Source organism: Gracilinanus agilis, chromosome 4 (assembly GCF_016433145.1).
Source record: "Gracilinanus agilis isolate LMUSP501 chromosome 4, AgileGrace, whole genome shotgun sequence".
Classification (NCBI taxonomy): domain Eukaryota; kingdom Metazoa; phylum Chordata; class Mammalia; order Didelphimorphia; family Didelphidae; genus Gracilinanus; species Gracilinanus agilis.
In genome coordinates, this window is record NC_058133.1 from 230,197,862 (window position 1) to 230,221,146 (window position 23,285).

The 23,285-nt window shown below is 40.1% G+C and overlaps 1 protein-coding gene across 1 annotated transcript in view; it reads right to left on the minus strand.

Annotated features, from left to right (window-relative positions):
• Positions 1 to 9,885: 9,885 nt before the first annotated feature.
• The window catches only part of ENDOV (endonuclease V), an 84,346-nt gene continuing 70,946 nt past the window's right edge, over positions 9,886 to 23,285 (minus strand). The window contains exons 8-10 of the mRNA XM_044677169.1: positions 18,544 to 18,617; positions 10,501 to 10,712; positions 9,886 to 10,322 (exon numbers count right to left, since the gene is read on the minus strand). Of these exons, the coding sequence (XP_044533104.1) occupies positions 10,559 to 10,712; positions 18,544 to 18,617 (228 nt within the window). The 3' untranslated portion in view covers positions 9,886 to 10,322; positions 10,501 to 10,558. The remainder of the gene's footprint in view (positions 10,323 to 10,500; positions 10,713 to 18,543; positions 18,618 to 23,285) is intronic.

Genomic DNA, 23,285 nt, shown 5'->3' on the forward strand with positions numbered 1-23,285 from the left:
GGAAGGTAAGCCAATGTAAGCTGCTTGACTAACTGCAGGACTCAAGTGTCACACAAAGTAGTGCAGCAAGGAACTTCTGAACGAGATGGAGAACAGCTTGAGTGACAGGATTGTTGGTTACAGAATTTGGAATTCACCCAGGGTGGCATGAGCCAAGGGCAGAAGACAGTTGGGACCACCTCTATAAAAACCCATGGACTAAGCCACCCAGGTCCTCTGTTTTGAGGAAGGGGACCTTGGGAGTGGGTGGCAAAAGGGTGGGTAGACCATAGACCTAATAATCCAGCATCCATATCTCATTATCACAAGCAGCTTCATTCACCTTGTTACCATATTGAGCTGAGGGACAAGAACAGCACAGCTGCTAAGAAGAATATCACTATCCCTCCCTTACTTTGGTTCAGGCCACTGCTGGGCCAGACCAGGGACTGTGAGAGGGGAAGAGTCTCCAGCCAATATCAATCTACTGCTCTTAGATATAAACTACCTTAGTTCCATAGACTTAGTTATAGCATTTCCCAACACCTCTTTCCTTGTCCTGTTCTTACCCTTTTGAGTTAAAGCAATAAACCCTATTACAATTTAATCCAAGAGAAGAGTGGTATTCTTACCCAGGCTAGTAAATATCTATAGCCACAGGGAAGGGATTATCAAATCACAGTCAGAAGAGCATTGTCCATTCAGCACATCAACAACCAGCCCATAACCAACTTTATCATCAAACCCAAACCCAAGCTAGGGAGATAGAGGAGCTGTTGAACACACATACAGCCCCTCACTGGATACTTGGCTTGGGCACTGTTAAACAGGCAAGGGCTTGGCTAAACTGAACACCCATAAGCCCTGGTGGTTACCGGCACATCTTGGTGATCACACAGGCAACCCTATCCATCACTCAGCCTTAGATTCTCCTGCTACCTGAGGATCTAGGGTCAGCTAGTCAGGCCCAACTCACTGAGCTTGAAGCCCCACATAGTGCCTTTTAACAGTAGGTACCCAGCACATATCACAGACAGCCTACAAGTGTATTGCACTAATTTGACAGTGGTTATTTGTTGCTTATATGACCAAAGACAAGCTCCTGGCTGTGTCTGAGTCTTACAATTACTGCTAAACATCCTTACTCAGGTCTTACTTCTTGGTGATTGAGGAGGGAAGGAAGGAAGGAAGGAAGGAAGGAAGGAAGGAAGGAAGGAAGGAAGGAAGGAAGGAAGGAAGGAAGGAAGAAGGGTCAGGGAAGGAGAGAAGAAAAGAAGAAGACAGTAATAAGGCAGTAAGCTGTAGGACAACTTGGGATCCACTGGGGAGAATAAGGGTATGGGAAAAGTGATAAAGAAACAGGCCCAGGGCAGAAAAGACTTAATTTGGTCTTACTTGAATTATTAAGTGTCTCTAGGATGATTTTAGCACTGGGGGGCCTACATACTCTGTGATCTTTCAGAGATGGAAATCATCCCAGCCTTTTTAAAAGAGAATTTGTGGGAAGCTTCAGAGACATCATAGTATTTAGGGGTATTCATAACTCCAGTGAGTGAGGTCTTGACAGGCCCATTTAGAGTGGGTGTTAGACTTTAAGAGAGGAGGACTACAAAGCTGGGGTGGGGGGATATGCTAGGAAGCTTGCTTAGAGTTCCTCCTACAGTTTTCCAGGACTTAAAGGCATGTTAAGGGAAAAAGGACTGAGCCTGAAAGAGGTTCTCTAAGAAGGATGAGGTCGTGGAGGAACAGCTGATTTTCTTTCCTTTTAATTACCAGGTTTCCAGCTGAGAGATAAGGTTCTGATCCTGTCCCAGAAAGCCCTGAAGAGACCATGGGACAGACAATGGCTCTCTCTGGGTGTGGCTCAGGATATCTGTGCTGAGAATGGACTAGGAATCTGGAAGATGACTGCTTTAGAAGATACCTGCTTCTGCAAACCCCTTTTCTCTTTCTTCCCTTTTCATCCCACTTCAACCACTAGCAAATCAAGATTGCACCTCTGAATTAGACTAAGTTTCTAGTAAACTCTCTGTGTGCTGATGAGAGTGGGGAAGAGAGGAGGAAAAGAAACCCCTGATTTCAGATCTAGATGACTTCAAACTGTACCTAGGAAGTTAATTTTTTAAAATAAGTTTTATTAATTGTTCCCCTACCCCTACCCTCATTGAACCCTCTCTTGTAACAGATATAAACAGCAGATGGTGCTGGTGAGGCATCTCCAACTTTCTTTCTGAAATCTCAAGTTGGATGTCTTAAACTTAACATCTCCAAAACAGATCTATCCTCCCTAAAGCTTCCTCCCTCCTAAATTCCCTATTACTATAGAGGGTAGTAACATCTTCCCAGGTTCTCGAGTTCATAACCTAGGAGTTATCCTGGATTATTCTTGTTCTCTCTCTCTCTCTCTCTCTCTCTCTCTCTCTCTCTCTCTCTCTTCCCCTCTGTCTCTCTCTTGCTATATTCCCAGCCTGGCATATCCAAGCCTGTCGATTTCATCTTTGCAACTTCTTTTGAATTCACCCAATTTTTTTCCTCTGACACTGCATTCACTCTAGTGCAGGCTCCCATCATCTGGCTCCTGGATGCAAGTAGATCTTTATCACCGCCAGGATCAAATACAAAATCCTCTGGAGCTTTAAGGTCTTCACAACTTATTTCCTCCAGTCTTCTCACATCATACTCCCCACCTCAAACTCCATGATACAGCGATATTGGTCTCTTTGATGTTCCACCAAGACCATCCATCTCTCTGTTCCAGACATTTTCTCTGGCTTTCTTCCATGATAAGAGTGCTCTCCCTCCACATCTTTGCCTACTGCTTTCCCTAGGTTCCTTTAAATCTCGGCTAAAATTTCATTTTCTATAGGAAGTCTGTCCTAACTTCTCAATTATATCCTGTATATAGTCTGCTTGTGCATATCTTTTGTTGATTGTCTTGCCTTTTGGATTGTGAGCTCCTAGAGGCACGGGACTATCTTTTGCCACTTCTTATAACCTCAGTGCTTAGCCCAGTCCTGGTACTTAATAAATGATGGATAGAATGACTTCTACCCAACCTTTGGAATTTGAGGGATTTTCCAAGAATGTGGGCATTCTTCTTATACCTTACCTTTCAACTCTCTTTAGGGGATGGAAAGAGGGAGTAGAGTTATTGGTTGATTTCTCTAAGCTCTCTGTTCACATTCCAAAGGCTGGACTTCACTGTAACTCTTGCCACTCTGAGCCACTTGTATCTTGCTTATTCATCACTCCATAGTCTGCAATAAATAGTCCTGAATCATTTCTTTCATTTACCTCTCCTATTTAGGTGCTTAAATTTATTTAAATTATCTGTTTAGGTTATTCATAAACTATATATATATTTATATTTAAGTTATCTAAATTGGTCATTCATAAACTATATACATATACATATAAATTACATATTTAGGTTGTTCATAAACTAAAAACCATAAGATTCTTTCTTATGTGTATTATTCCGAAATTAGGAGAGGAACAAGGAAGAAAGTATTTCTCCATTGTCCCAGATAGTCAGACAGAGAAGATCTGTTCTCTCTGCCTCTTTATCTCTATATTATAGACTATTTGTTGGCTTCCTCCAATGTAAAACCCTAGTACAAAAATAATATATAGACATGAATCACAGAGAAATTATGATCTAACATAATATCATGCAAAACAAATCAGGAATTAGAATTTGCTTAAAGCAATGGAGAAATTATATGGAAAATATTGATAGCAAAAGGGGAACAGGAGGAAACTTTTTCTTGATCTCAAAGATGAAACTAGTCAGCAGTTTCAGTCCATTTTAGTCACACCCATCAGAATTTGTTTGTTTTAATGAGTGGAGGATATGACTACTGTAACCAACTCTGTAAGGCCCAGACTCTAATCTCTGATCTTGAAGATCAAAATATTTGCTGAGGTTTCCATCTTTCCCCAACCACCACTGTACCACTGCCCCTGCACTCATGAATTCCTCTCCACTACGGTCTCCCCCTAAGAATAGGAGGGTCTTGCTTTCCATTTACTTAGGAAGAAACATAGAAAATGTCACTCTTAGGGCAGGGAGGCACATTTTAAGGAACTTTTAATCAGAGGAACAGACTGAGATAGAGCCAGAAGGTAAACATGGCATTTTCTCCCCACTGCCCTCCCTCTGATTTCCAGTCCTGAGCTGGCTAGGAACACTGAATCATAAATTTCAAGTTAGAAGGGACCTTGGATGCCATTCAATCCAACCCCTTCATTTTATAGATGAGGAAGTCATCCCAAGTGAAATGACTTGCCTAATTTGACTCCCAGGTAGTCAATGTCACAGTCAAAATATCTATTTGAATGCTAATGATATTATTGGACTCAGCCAGCTCTCACAGATCCTTGGGGCTCTTGTAACTCCAGACTTGATTTACTGATGGGTTGGACAGAGGGCTCATCAAGAGGTGAGTTGTCTATAGCAACCCTGGAAGCATATATATGGGGACCAATAAAGTTTGTACATTCCTAGTAAGAAAGAATAAAACAATGATCTAGATCAGTGGTTCCCAAACTTTTTTGACCTACTGCCCCCTTTCCAGATAAAATATTACTTAGCCCCCTGGAAATTTTTTTAAATTTTAATAGCAATTCAAGTTGGGACACATTGTTGGTGGAATTGGATCTAACCATTTTGGAGAGCAATTTAGAATTAGACTCCGAGAGCTATAAAACTGTATATCCTTAGATCCAGAAATACCATTCCTGGGCCTATTTCTCAGGAAGATTAAGGAAAAAAGGAAAAGAACCTATATGCTCCCATACATTTATAGCAGCACCCTTTGTGGTGGTTAAAAATTAGAATTCCTGGGGAGGAAGAACAGCTAAACAAATTGCAGTACTACTGTGCTATAAGAAATGATGAGCAGATTAATTTTTAAATAACTTGGAAAAAACTACATGAGATAATGAAGAGTAAAATGAGTAGAACCAAAAGAACATTATATACAACTATAGATTTAACTTTTGAAGAATAACATATGAACATTCACCTCCAGAAAATGAACTGAGAAATGAAAACATGAAAGACATAATCTTCATATTTTGCTGGATGATGCCTTCTGTGATGTGGGGAGGGAAGGAAGGAGTTAAAAAAAAGAATACAAACATTCCCTAATTGATAAATGGTAAAAAAAAATGTTATAAATCACTATTGATTAAAGAAATACAAATCAAAAGAACTTTGAGGTACCATCTCACACTTATTAGATTAACTTATATGATAGTAAAGGAAAGTGGAAGGGATGTAGGAAAATTGGGACACTAAAGCATTGTTGGAGTTGTGAACCAATACAACCATTCTGGACAACAATTTGGAGCTGTGCCCAAAGGGCTATAAAACTGTGCATTCCCTTTGATTCAGCAATATCACTACAAGGTCTGTATCCCAAAGAGATATGAAAGAGAGAGAGAGAGAGAGAGAGAGAGAGAGATCTATTTGTACAAAAAATGTTTATAGCAGCTTGTGGTGGCCAAGAATGGGAAATTGAGGGGATGTTCATCAGTTAGGGAATGGATAAACAAGTTGTTTTATATGATTTGGAATACTATTGTGCTATAAGGAATGATGAGTAAGATGGTTTCAGAAAAACCTGGAAAGATACATGAACTGATGAGAAGTGAAGTGAACAGAACTAGGAGAACGTACACAGTAACAGTAATATTGTATGATGATCAACTATGAATGACTTAGCTATTCTCAGCAATACAATGAAAGATGCTATTTACCTCCAGAGAAAGAACTCTCAGAGTCTGAATGCAGATTTAAGCATACTATTTTTCACTTTATTTCCCGCATTCCCACCAACATTTGTCATTTCCTTGTTTTGTCATTTTAGTCAAGAGATATATGTGAGATATCTCAGAATTGTTTTAGTTTACATTTCTCTAATCAGTATGATTTAGAACATTTTTTCATGTACCAATATATAACTTTAATTTCTTCATCTGAAAACTGTCCATTTATGTTTTTTGCCCATTTATCATTTGGAGGGATGGCTTTTATTCCCATAAATCTGACAAAGTTCTCTGTATAGTTTAAATATGAGACCTAAATCTGAGAGACTGAATGCTTGTATTCTTATAAATTTGACTTAGTTCTCTATATATTTGAGAAATGAGGCCTTTTTCAGAGAAACACTGTATAAAAATTTCCCAGTTTTCTGCCTCCCTTCTAATCTTGGTTCCATTGATTTTGTTTATGCAAAACCTTTTTAATTTAATATAATCAAAATTATCTGTTTTATATTCTCATAAAGCTCTGTCTCTTTTTTGGTCATAAATTCTTCCCTTATCCATAGATCCAACAGGTAAACTATTCCATACTCCCCTAATTTGCTTTATGGCATCATCCTTTATATCTAAATCATGTACCCATTTTGACTTCAGTATGTGGTATGAGATGTTGGTCTCTGCTTAGTTTCTGCCATACTGTTTTCCCAACTCCAAGTTTTTAAGTAGTTGCAAAGTACTACTGTGGTGCTCCATGGTAGAATGGAAATGATCCTGGATTGGAGAAAAGGCAACTAGGTGGGGTCCCATTTAGTCTATCCTCCAAGAAACAACTAAATGGTATCATGGATAGAACACTGGGCCTGGAATCAGAAGTCATGAAGGATTTAATAAATGCTTATTTCCTTCCTTTCGCTTCTCTCAGAGAAGGTTGTGCCAACCAAGCACAAGCTTTAGCAAGTCCTGGTGCTTTTCCTATCAGGTATTATGTCTGTTAAATTGAAAAAGACCATTCGTTATGGATTGTTTCGTCATGTCTATCTTTTTGTGACCTCATTTGGGATTTCCTTAGCAAAGGTTCTGGAGTGATGCCATTTCCTTTTCCAGATCATTTTACAGATGAGGAAACTGAGGCAAACAGAATTAAGTGACTTGCCCTGGGTCACACAGTTAGTAAATGTCTGAGGCCAAATTTACCTCAGGAAGATGAATCTTCCTGACATTCTATCCACTGAACCACGTAGCTGTGCCAGGGGTAGGGAAAAGCAATGTGGGGCCAAGAAGAGAATAGCAAAAAGTATTCTTTCCCTTTTGGTATCTTCTCACTTTATCTTCAAGATGGGGATGGGAGTTCTTAATCTAGCCCCAAACTGCAGACAGGGAAGGGCCCCAGGGGTCAGGTCACCCAGAATGGAGAAGTGACTTTGTTCCTGATCTCTAGGATGTGGGAGGGGGGTGGTCTACTGGGTATCAGAGACCAAAGTAAACTTTACATTTTGGGTTCTGGCTAGAATCCAAGGGGAATAAGAGCCAAGAACAACTAACAAAATGCCTAATTATTCCCTCAAAGGGCTAGGGGGAAAGGACTGCCCTCCAATCTAGGGTGAATTCGAAGTACCTGCCTCTATCATTGCTGAGACAGTATGTCTCAACCCAGCAGGTTCAGAGACACTGCTGGTCAGGGATTTGGGAGTGGGAGTTGGAGGAAGAATGCTGGGTATTGGCAGGGGGCATTAGCAGCTGATTTTTTTTGTGTGTTGGGAACTAAATAGCTTAAGCTTAACCCCTGCCAGGCTTCCCTAGAGCTTGGCTAGAAGAGGGGATCAAAGGACTTAAAAGGTGAGGTTGGGGACTCATGTTTTCTGATCTGCTGTGGATTGTGGGAGGTTACTCGCTAAGTCTCTAGTCCCAGAGAGCACCTGATGTAGAAAAGGAAGTGAAATATAAAACCAATAGGAAGAGATCAGGCTAAGGCTCTTATAGTCTAGGAAGTTGCTGGAAGGTGGGAGAAGAAAGAGATTGGCCTTGGAGGATCACAAGGCTCAGAAGGCAAGGATGGTCCTAGGGGGCCTGGCAAGATTCACAATAAACTAGTACCTGGGCAGAGAGAGAGCAAACCTGGCAGGTAGTATGCACATACCTAGGGTGCATTATCTGAATTATGGAGGGTTAGAAGAAAAAATGATTTGGGGAAGGACAATAGCTTCAGTTGCGAGGGCCCTGAGCTTCTGGGAAATTCCTGACCTTTTTCTATTTCCTAATATAAGATAATGGATGTAAAGCACTTTCAAATATTAAAGTGAAATTCAACTATTAACTATTATGTTTACTTATGGTATCTCAGGAAGAGAAGGCAGAAGGAAGGAGAGAGCTAGAGGAAAGGAAGAAGGGAAGAAAGGAGAAATAGAGAAGGATAGAGGGGAGAAGTGAGAGAAGACAGGAAAGGAGAGGATATGAGGACAAATGGAAGAATGGAGGAGAGGGGAAGCAAAGTAGAGGGGACAGTGGGATTAGGGAAAACACCAAAGAAAGAAAGGGAGGGTGCCATCAAGTGAACGGCAGAATGTGTTCCTGTAGGCGATTTGGAAGACATGATGCTGCAGAGTAAAAATATTGAAATGTGACTTAATCTGAATCTAAGACATCCACTGCCTTGAGTGGGGCAGGATTTCCCCAGACACCGAAGCTCCTTGAAGCCTAAGGAAAGACTTAAAAGGGAAGTCTTATGCTATCCAAGTGGAGGAGGCTTTAGAGGCATCTGTGAGACTACAGATTTCTTATCACACACATAGGAGATGGACTATTCATGACAATTTTCCCAGCTCCCAAGTAGGGCTGTGAAGGCAACTTCACTTGTTTGTTAAGTCTGGGAGGAGAAATAGTACTCCTGGAAAGAGGCTCAAACTTCCCTTCAGCTTTAGCCTTTCCATCCCAATCCTCCACAATCTGCAAAAAAGGCATCACAAAAGAATTATTAAGAAGTCCAGGGAAAAGGAGCAAATGGGAACAGCAAGTAGCATTCCCTAAATACAAACTTTCTCTTCTTCATTTTCTCCTATTTCTCCAGGCCCCTGGGGAGTCTATTTTTAAAGACAACAGAAAACTCCCTTCCCATTATTAAACTTCATTTAAAATGGGGGGAGGGGGGGAGTGCCAAAATGAAGAAAACACTGGAGGTGGAATCAAAACCCTAGATCCAATACCTATTTTATGCAAGGTCTCAGGCAAGCCTTCCTCCCTGGTTCTCAGTTTCCCTATCTGTTAAATGAAGCTCATAAAACCATTCACCCCAGGGAGGTTAGAAGGAAGAGTCAAAGATGAAAATTTAAACAAACAAACAAAAAAACCAACACAAACTTCTGGATGCTCCTAGGAGAACAGTTATAAAAATATAAGCATTATTCATTAAGAGTAAATCTGGGACATGGAGTTATAAAGAATACAGGAGAAACAGACCAGTTTGGGCTCTTTGGGAAGCAGGGAATACAGGCAAAGCTCACTGCACAAAGCCAAAGCTCTGTAGCTCCAGGCTGGCAGGGCAGGCACTGTGGATTCTGGAGATCAGAGCTCCTCACTCTTTGCCTGGCAGTTAACATGAAAGGTGGTAGGCACCAGCTGCTGGCACTGAGCTCCTCAAAGGGAGTTTTCCCTTTTCCTCTGGCCCTGCCTCCCCAGCATCCACATCCCACCTTCGCACCCTTCATTTGGGTGATTTCTTCTAGTCTGCCTCTTGGGGTGATGAAAGAACCCCAAGAAGGCAGATGCAGCTATTTCAGGCATCAGGGCAGGTTATCTGGTCCAGGGAAGCTCTGGGCAAATCTACCAAAGCAAAACTAAGTGTACTTGGAGGTAAGTTCTGGAGCCAGGATTCTGCAGCTGGGTGACAGGCCAGCAGGAGCGAGGTGGAGAGAGCAGAGTATGTAGAGCTACCAGGGAAAGCAGGGCTGACAGTGGCCCCGTGGCTAGGGCTGTACCATCCGCTGTCCAGGGCGGCTGAACTGGCTCCCCTTTCTCAGTAGCCAAAAGCCCATTCCCAGGTAGCAAAGACTAGGCCTCGATTCACTGAGCAGATTGCTGGCAGGTGCAGCTCCCTCTGTGTGTTTCCCACCCACCCACGGCACCCTCTTTCAGTCTGTTGGAGCCAGCAAGAGCTGGGGATTAGGTAACTCGCTCCTTCTCCCCTCCCCCTCTGGCGAGGAGATGCCAGAGATGGGCCAGGCTTGGGGAATGGGTGGGGGCTAGTCTGCGGTATGGTAGGGAGCTGAGCAAGAGGCAAAAAGGCCTGGGCCCCCACTCTGGGAGATAACAAATAGAAAGACAGGAGCAGAGTCTTTTTTTTTTTTTTTAATTCGAGTTTTTTCTTTTAAAAGTGAGTCCCATTTCTTGTCTCCACATACAAAAGCCTCACAAGTTTTCCAGAGAAAGGCTGGCTCTCTGCCTTCTTGAAATCTGTCTTCTGCCGAACACATGGCTGTTCCGAAGGCTGCGTGACCGCAGGCAGGATGGTGTTAGTGTGTGTGTTTCAGGCTGGGGCTTCCAGTTCAGACTTGAAATGAGTCCACCGAAGTCACCCAGCGCTAAACAATAAACAAAAGGGGTTTCTACTTCTGCCAACCCTTCCTTCTCGGCGCGGGCTCGCTGTCCTTAGCCCCCGGGAAGAGACGACGGCTGTTTCCAAGCCTCATTCCCTCAGTTCAGGCTCAAGGGCCACCCCCGCCCCTTCTAAGGAAAAGCCAGCTTGGCCACAGCACACACCTGGAGTTTCAGAGTTTTCACAGCATCCACGCCAGCTCTGCTCTCCTTTCCTCTCTGGTCACTGGGACGGGACCTCAGAGGACTGTCCCAGCGTCTCGCAGCTCTGCCCTGGGCAGGGATTCTCCGGGGGTCTCTCCTCTCCTGCAGCCTCTTCTACGTCTCTTGCAGGGCATATGGTTGGGCTCCGCATCTCTCTCTGCCTCTTGGAACCCCTGAAAGGAAGCCCCAGAAAAGAAAACAAGGACACTTGAGAGTGGTCCCCAGGAAGCCCGAGCACAGCGGCATCTGGGGAGCTTTACTCAATCTGTCTGATGGAAAGGGAAAAGAACTTGGGAGTTTCAGCCATTCAGGCCAGCCAACCCTGAGGAGACTGCGGCGGGCAGAACTGGTAGGTCGGGCCTGCAGCATGAACACAACCTAGGGATGGCCGAGTCATGGACGAGAGCTGAAAGGGGTCTCTCAGGGCTGGTCTTACTCATCCCTGGGCAGGAATTCCCTCTACCCATACCTCCCAACAAATGACCCTTCAGCCTTTGCCACTATTTCCTGAGGCAGTTCACATTCTCTTCTTTTGGCTAACTGTAATTACCAGGAAGTTCTTCCTTATTAGTAGTAGTAATGGTTGTTGTTCAGTCAGGTACAACTCTACATGACTTTATGGACTAAGCTTTACCTTTTTTGGCAAAGATACTGGAACGGTTTGCATTTCCTTCTCCAGTGAGTTCTCATTTCTTCTCATTTCACAGAAGAGGAACTGAGGCAAATAGGAGTTAAGTGACTTGCCCAGGGTCACACAACTCATAAGTGTCTGAGGCTGGATTTCAACTCGTTTTCCTGACTCCAGGACTAGTACTACACCATCTACATGCCCCAGCTAGTAGTTAATAATAGTAAATAGTAAATTAGTAAAGTGCTGTTAGTTCTGTCTTCTAGAGCCAAGCAGAACAAACCTAATGTCTCCTCCATGTGAAAACCTTTCATTAGAAAGAGTTATCATGTCCAGGTCCTCTTTAATTCAAGCTAAATATCCCCAGTTCCTTCAATTTATCTTTATGTGAGAGCATATATAAAAAGCATTATGTAGTTTAAAGCAAGACAAATGTTAGTTATTATTGCCTTCATCTAGAATGTCCTTATGACCTTTAAGCATCTTGGATGCTCCAGTTTATCAATGATTTTCAAAAAAAGATGGCACCCAGACTTAGACACCCGGGTGCCCCACTTGCATTACTTGTTCTTGAGGAAGTTATGCTCTGTCTTTGGGATCCTACTTCCTGTTCTAGAACCCACCAGTTCTGCCCGCCGCAGTCTCCTCAGGGATGGTTGGCCTGAATGGCTGAAACTCCCAAGTTCTTTTCACTTTCCATCAGACAGATTGAGTAAACCATCCCTTTATTGTTTTTTAATGTAAAAACATTTTACTAAATAACATAGGAAGATAAATGACAATAACATGAGAGATCTATATATATATATGTACTTTTCTACAGGTTATTACATCAGCAGAGAGGGGACACGCACATGTGTAAACAGTGGAAATATATGCCAATTATTTCTTTAAGAGTATATTCTATATGGTAGAAACTAGATATAGACCAATATCTCACACCTTATGCCAAGATAAGATAAAAATGGGCAAATGATTTAGACATAAAGGGTGATACCATAAGCAAATTAGGGGAGTATGGAATAGTTTACCTTTTACATCTATGCATTTATGACCAAAGAATTTATGACCAAATGAGAGAGCATTACAATATATAAAATTAATAATTTTGGTTATATTGAGTTTAAAAGTTTTGTACAAACAAACCCAATGTAACCAAGATTAGAAGGGAAACAAAAACTAAGAGAAATTTTTGTAGCAAAATTCTCTGATAAAAGTCTAATTTATCAAAAATATAGAGAATTGTGTCAAATTTATAAGTAGATAGGCATTCAGTCTTTCTGATAGAGGTCTCATATCTTGAGATATAAGCAATCCCCAATTGATAAATGGTTGAAGGATATGAACAAGCAGTTTTCAGTTGAAGAAATCAAAGCTATCTATGATGATATTAAAAAAATGTTCTAAATCACTATTGATTAGAGAAATGCAAATTAAAACAACTCTGAGGTACCACCTCATACCTATCAGATTAGCTAATGACAGTAAAGAAGTAATAAATGTTGGAGGAGATGTGAGAAAGTTGGGACATTAATGCATTAATGGTTAAGTTGTGAACTGATCCAACCATTCTGGAGAGCAAATTGGAATTATGCACAAAGAGCTATAAAACTATGCATACCCTTTGATCCAGTAATACCACTACTAGGTCTGTATCCCAAAGATATTCCCAAAAAAGGAAGAGGACCTATTTGTACAAAAATATTTATAGCTGCTCTTTTTGTGGTGGCAAAGAATTGGAAATTGAAGAGATGGCCATCAATTGGAGAAATAGATAAATTGTGGTGTAGGAAGCCAATAAGAGAATAGATAAAAATCTGAGACTCCTCTTTTGACCCCTTTTGTGATCCTTGTGATTTCTTGTTGAAAAGTATTGTGGCCTTATTGAAAAGCTTTAAGTTCCTATCAAACCTGAATTTAAAGGGTTAACACTGTTAACACAGCAAGGAATGCTGCTGCCTGGTATAGCCAAGGCCAAAATCTTGGGGGGGGGGGCAATTCAACCCTGAGAGGGATACTCCCCAACTTGGCTTTCTGATAAGAACCAGTCAAAATTCAGCCTTGGCCTTGGTCTATTCTGAAGCCAATGTTTTGTGTTTTGATGTGACATAATTTGTAACTTCTGCACATCTGCAAAGTTTCGGGGGGGGGGGGTTCTTTTGTGTGAAATGAGTCTTGAAATATATATAATAAACTCCATGCTCCTGGAGCCAGAGCTGGAAGCATGAGGTAAAAGACAACTCCCTTGTCTCATCCTTATTTCCTTATCAACTAAACTGTCCTTATCAGATTATCAGAGATGATAAAAAGATCTTGACATTGTGGTATATGACTATGATGGGATTCTATTGTGGTAAAAGAAATAATGAGCAGGATGATTTCAGAAAAAACTGGAAAGACCTACCTACACAAACTGATGCCAAGTGAAATAAACAGAACGAAGAGAACATTGTACACAGTAACAGCAATATCATATGATGATCAACTGTGAAAGACTTAGCTATTTTCAGCAATACAATGAATGATCCAAGATAATTCTGAAAGACTTATGACAAAAGAATGTTATCTATCTCCAGAGAAACAAGTAGAGAGAAGAAAAGAGTCTGAAAGCAGATCAAAGCATACTATTTTCACTTTATTTTACTTATTTGTATTTTTATTTGGAGGGTTTTGTTTTATATGAGTACTCTCTTACAATATGACCAATATGGAAATATGCTTTGCATGATCACACATGTATAACCCAGATAAAGTGGCTTACCATCTCAGGGAGGGAAAGAAAAGAGGGAGACAATTTGGATCTTATAATTTCAGAATTTCTATTTTGTATCTCAATCTAACTAATGGAGAGAAACTGGTTGCCAAGGTAGAAATGAAGAAAAGCCTGGAGAGAAGTGACTAGTGCCTCCTAGATTTTATGATAGAAAAGGGACGGAAATCTAGGCAAAGCCTGACATGTAGCCTAGATTTTGAGAAAAAAGATTTCAAAGGATTTTGAGGAAAGATAGGTAGGATTCCATAGACTAAAATATTTACAGGAGAAGTAAACCAGTATGAATAGGAACTGACTAAAAATTAAATCTTAAAAACATAAAGAGAAATAATTAAATTGAGGAAAAATGGGATTTCTTTGGAGAGAAGGACATGGAAATAAAGGGAATTCACCAAGCAAATTAAATTTTATTTATTTTCTTAAAAACCCTTACCTTCAAGGGGCAGCTGGGTATCTCAGTGGATTGAGAGTCAGGCCTAGAGACAGGTGGTCTTAGGTTCAAATCCGGCCTCAGACACTTCCCAGCTGTGTGACCCTGGGCAAGTCACTTGACCCCCATTATCCACCCTTACCACTCTTCCACCTAGGAGCCAATACACAGAAGTTAAGGGTTTAAAAAAAAACCCACCTTCCTTCCACCTTAAAATCAATACTATGTATTGGTTCTAAGGCAGAAGAACAGTAAGGGCTAGGCAGTGGGAGTTAAGTGACTTGCCCAGGATCATGCGGCTAGGAAGTGTCTGAGGCCAGATTTGAACTTAGGACTTCCCATCTCTAGGCCTGGCTCTCAATCCACTGAGCTACCCCACAAATTACATTTTAAAGAGAAATGTATAGAAGAAAAAATGCTAGGTAATAAAAGGAATATGAAAGTATGGCAAAATCATATAAAAATAATGTCAATGGGTGCTAATGCTCCAAATGAGTTGAGGCTGACAGGGAAAGCTAAGGACAACCAAAAAGTTGTCCTTAGTTTATTAACTAAGTTGGGTGACAAAGGAACAAGAACTTTGCTTGGGAAAGATAGGATGATAATCAACACCAGAGTCAAAGCAGAGCAGCTCAATTTTTATTTTATTTATTTTCTTTGTTAAAGAGAATGGCTTGTGGGCAGGAAATAACTGGACAAACACAACTAACATGTTGATGATACATCATAAGGAGGAAGACAGTAAGATAGCACCTAGTTTCCCTTAATAAAGTCAAGTCAAATGGCCCAGTTGTGCTCAGGTACTGAAAGAACTGGGATGTGATTACTGAACCACTGGCAGTCCTAGGTGAAAGATTATAGAAAATTAGAGTTTGGAGAAGAGCAAATGTCTCAATTTTTCAAGAAAGGGAAGAGAACAGAATCTGAATACCATAGGCCTAAGAATTTAAGAATTCAATTCCTGAGAAAATTCTAGAATGAATTATTAAATAGATGTTGGTGAATAAGTAATTACAAAAAGCAGCACGGTTTCATTAAGAACAAGTCACACACAACTAACCTCATTTTCTTTCGACAGGATCACTAAACTAATAGATGAGGGAGATACTATTTACCTCATTTGTAACAAAGCTTTAGCTCTTTTGGATATTATCCTATTCTTGCGATGAAGATGGAGATATGTAAACTAGACAGTAATACAATTAAAGTAGATTCAGGATTTTTTTAAAAAACCTTACTTTCTGCCTTAAAATGGACACTGAGTATCAGTTGCAAAGCATAAGAATGGTAAGCACTAGGCAATTAGGTTTAAGTGACTTTTCCAGTGGGAGAGAAGGGGTCTGTTCTGGGCCTTATGCATGATATAATCAACAAGTTGGATAAAGCCATAGATGCATGCTTATCAAGTTTGCAGATCTTATAAAGCTGAGAATTAATGCATGGGATCACAGACTCAGGATCCAAAAGGAAAATGGCAGTCTAGAACATTGGGCTAAGCCTAATAAGATGAAATTAAATAGGGAAAAATGAAAAGTCTTGAAACTTGTGCATAAAAAAAATCAATTTCATGTATATAAAATAGGGCAGGCATAGTAAGACAGTGGTTGCTCTGAAAAAGATCTAGAAGTTTTAGTGGACTCTAAGCTTAATATGAGTCAGCAGGGTGAGGTAGCAGTCAAAAAAACAAATGGCATTGTGTATTATACTGAGGGGCAAACCTTCCAGGGACAAGGAGGTGGGGGTCCCAGTGTACTCTGCCCAATTAGGTCTCACCTGGAGTTCTATGTTCAGGTCTGAGGGCTGTAGTTTATGAAGGACATAGCTAAGTTGGAGAGTTGTTTGTGGAAGCACTACCAGGATGGTGAAGAACCTTGGGTCCATCCCATATGAGGATCAGTTGAAGGAATGAAGAATTTTTAGAGTAGAAAAGACTCAAAAGAGCATATAGACTTTTTCTGTTTGGTTCCAGAAGATAGAACAATGAGTGGAAGTTGCAAAGAAGTAATTTAGACTTAATGTCAGGCTATTCTTCCAACAATCAGAGATGTCCAGAAGTGTAATGGTCTGCCTCATAGTGTTTCCCCCTCCTCCTAGGAAGTCTTCAAGCAGGGGCTAGATGTTGAACATATTATAGAGGATTTCTTTAGGGAATTTTGTTCACTAACTTATAATGTATAGCCTCCACTTTTTCCTTTTTTGAAAATTGGAAAAATTTATGGTATCTCAAGAGGGAAGAAGAGAAGGTAGGAGAATGGATGGAAAAAGAGAAGGAAGAAAAGAAGAAGGAAGGAGAGTCCTGGGGTGTCTCCTCAGTTCTCCAGGATCTTTCAAATATTCCTGAAAGCAGCTCAGCAATCACACCTGCCAATCCTTTCAGTACTCATAGGATAGTTTGTTCTGGATTTGTATGGTGAATTCAACAAGGGGCAACAAGATGCACTATCTTCCATCTTGTCTTTAGTTTCAACTCCCTATTTTTTCCCTATTTTTGTTCTGTCCTTTCAAATCTAAGGAATATTGTCTTGATCAGGAAAAAGAAAAGTCAGGAGAAAAATGAGGCAAGATGTTCAGTCTTTCCTCTTGTCTATTACCTTCATCCCATCCAACCAGAGCAATGGTTTTATCTTGGTCATTTGGACACAATCTGCTTCTCTTTTCTGAAGATGCTCAATGTCCCGTAGGTAAAATTTTACTTTTACTATGAGGAGGCAATCATTTTAGCTTAATAATACTGTTCATTTCAGAACTCAAAGTACCTTATCTTAGGAATTGTTTAACAGAGAAAATTAACTGCAAGATAGAAGGTAGTAAGGCATAGGACTAAATTATCAAGGGGAATGAATAAATCTCTTTTGCCTAGAAATCTTTAAATAGAGATGATGAAGAGGGTTTAGTCCTCTTAAAGACAGGAGGATAGGCTAGACAAGCTTCTGATCTAAGAAACTGTTTTGCTTTGGTTTTTGTCTTGTTACAAGGTCATACAGTGGGTTGGTAGCAGTGCTAACAATGGAAAGGGGCAGTATGGTATAGTTCCCTTCCATATATTTCTTTATGCATCTTCTCTATATCATTTTGCAATTCTAAATCAGCCATTGACTTCTTCATTTGCTCAAATATAGTATATTGATTACCCTCAATACTTTCCATCAATAAAACATTAGCCTCATTCATGCCTTCGAACTTTTTGCTCTCTATATCTGCCTTTTCTCTTTGATGATGTGTCTTATAAATTAACCTTCATTGCAATCCACTCCTTGGCCTGGCTCCAAGCTTCAAAAATTTCTCCATTTCCTCGAAAGATGGTTTGTCTGATTTCTTGCAATCATGCTGGCAACAAGCCTGAGATTTTTGTGCTTTGCTTGCCCAACTAGCATAGGATTTCTTATAGGAATCAGATTTATCTCTACTGAAGTCAATTTGTTTCTTGAATCTACAGTCCTTCAAAAAATGGCCTGCCCTGTGGCAAAGATAGCACCTAGGAATTGATTTATTTGATTTCTTTTGACTATAATATGTGGATTTAGGTTTAGAGTCTCTATCTTTAGCAATTTGCAAAGCAAAATTGCGAAATTCTTCTCGATCTCTGTCTCTACGTGTTTCCTTGAGCTGATGCTTTAATTCCTGTATAGTCCTGTCTTTCTCAGAATCTAGCTCATGTTTGATTTGATTTTCTTTCTGCCTAGACTCATGAATGTAAGTGGCATGCTTTCTAATCTCTTCCAAAGACAACTCTTCCCATTGAGGACAGCTTTGCCTAAAATACACCTGTATTGGTACACTTGCTCCCTTTATAAATTGCCTCATCAGCCTGATCTCTGTTAAAACCCAACAAATTCTCAATTTCCTCTCCTATAAAATGAAGGAGCTGGACATAACTGCATCAGTCCCTTCTAGCTCTAGATCCCATGTAGGTCTAAAAATTCAGTTGACCTGCCTGCCACCATGATGATCACAACTAACATTTGGATTCCAACAATGGAGTGTTCTAGTCTATTGTTGTATGGCCCATTCTAAAATCTCCCATTCTATTATTCTGGTCTCCCCCTTTTAGCCCATTCTGAGTCTCAGTCTTCCATGGAGAAAGGTGGGGCAAAGCAGACATAAGAATATCATTTTATGAGCACTAACCCAGGCTGGCTCTTAATGCAATTACCATTCATATCATACACCTACCTCTCTTTCTCTGCTTCTTGTGAGCTGGCAAGCTCAATAGTCCTCTGGATATATTCTCGGGATCGAATGTCTGCCTACAATACATGATTAAGTTGAAGAAGAGTAGAGATGAACTAGCTGAAATTCTGAATTTTCTGAATTCTTTCCTGGGGCAGGTCTTTCCCTAAACTTCATATACATGAACAAAAGATTATCATGTTGAATCAATTTTATGTTTGATGATGATTTTAAAAGTATAATCTAGGACTAGATGAGCTAGAGAACTTAGTTTTTACTCAACATTTTCATTCATTCATTCATTCACTCATTCAATAAATATTTATTGAGCATTTAGCTTGTGCAAGACACTATAAGAGTGCTTGCCTTCAAGTTGCTTACTATCAAGCTGGTGTATAAAACAGATGCAAAAACAACGAAGAGTTAACAGGGTGATTTTTCATTTTTCCCAGATATGACATATTTAAATCTGGACATGTAGTACTTGTAGTTTCTGCAAATATAAAGTTGGCAACATTTTTGTTCATGTTTTTGGAATAAAGTATTTTAAAGATATCCTTAAATTCACTCTAGTTACTAACTCACCTTTGTATAAAGAATGTTTTATGTGCCATAAGAGAAGTTTGAGAAAAGTACAGTGAGAGATTAGAGGAAGGAGGGATGAGTTTATGAAGCCAAGGCTTCATAAAAGAGCTAACTTGTGAGTGGGGCCTTGAAAGATAGACTTCTGAGAATCCCAACAGGTGAAAACAATGATGGAATTTGCACAGAAAAATATGGGAGATAAAGATGGAAAAGAAGGTTGAAATTAGACCATATAAGCTCTTGAATGTCAGGTTAGGGCATTTGGAATATATCCAGTTGGTGATTGAGTCATTGACAAATTTTAAGCTAGCTTATGACATAATAACTATCATTTAGGAAGATTCTCCTGGCAGCAATATGCAGGAGGGACTGCAGTTGGTCAGAGAAGCCAGGTAAAAAACTATTGCAACAAGCCAGACATGAGGTGATAAGAACTACAGAGATAGTAGTAGAAATGGAAAGAAAGGGTATTGAAAAATGAAACATTTTTTTCTTTTTTCTATATTAATTTTTTTTCAATTACATGTGGAACCAATTTTTGACAATTGTTTTCTGACATTTTGCAATTCATATTCTCTCCCTCCCTTCTTCCCTAACTCCTGAGGCTTTCATGCAAAACATATTGCACATTCCATATTCCCCATTCGTGACTAAAGACAGATATCACATACACACAAAAAAAACTCATGAAGGATATAGAAACGAAGCATTTTCAAGGAAGAAGCAATGGGATTTGGTGATTGATTTAACTTGGTAAGCAAAGGAAACAGAGTCAAAGATGATTTTGAAGTTTAATCCTAGGTCCAAATGTTTTATATCTCTGACCACCCTTTCATTTATTATTCTATTTCCCATCATTTTCCAACAAATCCCATGTTTTAATCAGGCCTATCTGCCCAGTTTGCTACATACAAATACTGTACACTCATTTCTTAGGAGGCAGGGGGCCCAATTCTAGGGAAGTCTTGCTGAAGGGAGCATCTGAGCCGAGTCTATAAAGAAGCAAAGGGCCAGGTTAAGATGGTAGCAGAGTAGAAACAGCGTGCTTAACCTCTCCTAACCCACACAGATAGGACTCCTCAAGAGGACATAAAAACCAAATCCAGACAAATGAAGGGACCCCACAACAGGGCACAGCATTGAAGATATGTGGGATTGGGGCATTTCCATGCTATAAGAGGGTGAAATAGCTCTCACTAAAATGCAAGCTGAGCAACCACACACACACATCATCTACAGTGCCAAAGCCAGCGCACAAGAGTTAGAGCAAGTTTGGAGCATTCATTAAGTTCTTGGCAGCTACCTGGGATCACCAGGGCCTGCTCCTGAGAACAGCAAAGACTTAAGACCCCAAGAGGCTAAAGAACATGGACTTTGAACACAGACCTTGAGCACAGGAATGGATCTTCAATGCAGACGCGTACCTTGGGTGGGGACCCAGTGCAGAAGGGTGCATGATGATGGAAGCAGTGCCCTGAGACTGTTAAAGGAGCCTTGGGAAGAGGAGCAAGCAAGGGGACCACGAGGAGGCTTGACCCTGAAAACAGCTAGACTTGAGACCTCAGGAGCCTAAAGAGCACAGACTGACCATGGGCGCAAGGATAAAGCTGAGAGGGCCCCACAGCTGTGACTCAGGCAAAAACTACTCCACAGCTCAATAGGGAGAGCCTGTCTACCTCACCCAGACTTCTGACTGAGAAAGAAAAATATCATAATAATAATGGCAAGCCATGCACAAGAACCTCTAAGGAGAAAGATCAAGAAGAAATCTTGACAAAAACATTTGACAACTTTTACACAGAAAAAATCTAGACAACAGAGCAAACAGCAGAAGAGAACAAACAAGTAATCACATCCAAACCTTCCCCCCAAAAATGAAAATTGGTTACAAGCTCTTGAAGAGTTCAAATCTGAGATAATGAGAAAGATGGAAGAGATTTGGCAAGAAAAGTGGGAAATAGCCCAAAAGGAAATTAACAGGTTGAAAGGCAGAAATTCCCACATGGAGAAAGATGCTCCAAAATCAAATGAAATGATAAGCAAATTGGAGGAAACCATGAAAAACAGAATAGACCAAATCGAAAAGGAAAATCAAAAGATTATAGCAGAAAACCAGTCTCTAAAGACCAGAATTGGGCAAGTAGAAGGCAATGATCTCCCAAGATAGAAAGAACTAATAAAGCAAAGTCAAAAGACTGATAAAATAGAAGGAACCATGAAATATCTCACTGAGAAATCAAGAATACAGATCTAGAAGAGACAATTTTAAAATCATTAGTCTTCCTGAAAAAGCAGAAACTAATAGAAATTTGGACTCCATACTATAAGAAATTATCCAACAAAATTGCCCTGATGTTCTTCAACAAGAGGGCAAAATAGACATTGAAAGGATCCACAGATCACCCTCTACACTAAACCCTCAAAAGACAACCCCCAGGAATATAATAGCCAAATTCAAGAGCTTCCAATAAAAGAAAAAATTTTACAAGAAGCCAGTAAGAGACAATTCAGATATCAAGGAGCACCAATCAGGAACACACAGGATCTGGCAGCATCCACACTAAAAGACCTCAAGGCTTGGAAAATGATATTCAGAAAGGCAAGAGAACTGGGTCTACAACCAAGGATCACCTACCCATCAAAACTGACTATATACTTCCAGGGGAAAGTATAGGCATTCAATAAGATAGAAGATTTCCAAGTATTTGCACAGAAAAGACCAGGACTAAATGGAAAGTTTGATATCCAACCACAAAAAGCAAGAGAAACATGAAAAGGTAAATAAGAAACAGAGAGGAAAGAAAAAAAACTCATGTTTAAATTTGCCTCTTTAAGGGCTTTAATAAGATCAAATTATCTCTATTCCTATATGGAGAAATGTTAGGTGAAATCTTCAAAAACTTTATTCACTATTATAGTAATTAGAAGAATTATTCACAGAGAGAAGTTGGAGCACTAAATGGTCTAAGATGAGATGGGGGAAGATGGAGTTAATAGTAGATGGCACCAAAAGAAACTTGATAAATAAGAAAAATAGTTTATTCTATACCACACAAAGAGAGCATGGGAAGGGGAGGGGATGAATACTATTATAAGAAGGAGAGGAAGAAAGCATTAAGAGGTAATATTTAAACCTTACTTTCAGCAGAATTAACCCTGAGAGGAAAGAGTAGTTATATCCACTGAGATATAGAATTCTATCTAACCCTACTGAGAAAGTCAGAAGGGATTAACCAAGGGGAGCAGGGGAGTGGGGAGGTCAAAAAAGAGAAGGGAGGAGAATTCATTAGGCCTTAAAAAATAAAGAGGAGAATAATAAGGGAGGGGGTGGGAAGGGAAGTAAATCAAGGGAGGGGACAAAGAGGACTGGTCTAAAACAAATCACTGATTTAAAAAGGAAATAGTGTTAAAAGAAGGGGTAGAACCAGGAGAGGATACCAAAATGTTGGGGAATACACAACTGATAATCATAACTCTGAATGTGAATGGGATGAACTCGCCCATAAAACAGAAGCAAATAACAGAGTGGATTAGAAACCAAAATCCTAGCATATGTCGTCTACAAGAAACACATATGAGGCAGGTGGACATATACAGGTTTAAGGTTAAGGGCTGGAGTAAAATCTTTTGGGCTTCAAATGAGAAAAAGAAGGCACAGGGGCAGCTGGGTAGCTCAGTGGATTGAGAATCAGGCCAAGAGACGGGAGGTCCTAGGTTCAAATCTGGCCTCGGACACTTCCCAGCTATGTGACACTGGGCAGGTCACTTGACCCCCATTGCCCACCCTTACCACTCTTCCACCTAGGAGCCAATACACAATAGTTAAGGGTTTAAAAAAAAAAAAAAGAAAAACAAGGCAGGAGTGGCGATCATAATTCTGACAAAGCCAAAGTAAAAATAGATCTGATTAAAAGAGACAGGGAAGGTAATTACATCCTGATAAAATGCAGTATAGACAATGAGGAAATAACAGTACTCAACATATATGCCCCAAATGGCATAGCATCCAAATTCCTAAAGGAGAAACTGGCAGAGCTCAAGAAGGAAATAGATAGTAAAACTGTACTAGTGGGAGATCTAAATATTCCTCTTTCAGATCTGGATAAATCAAACCAAAAAATGAATAAGAAAGAGGAAAGAGAGGTGAATGAAATCCTAGA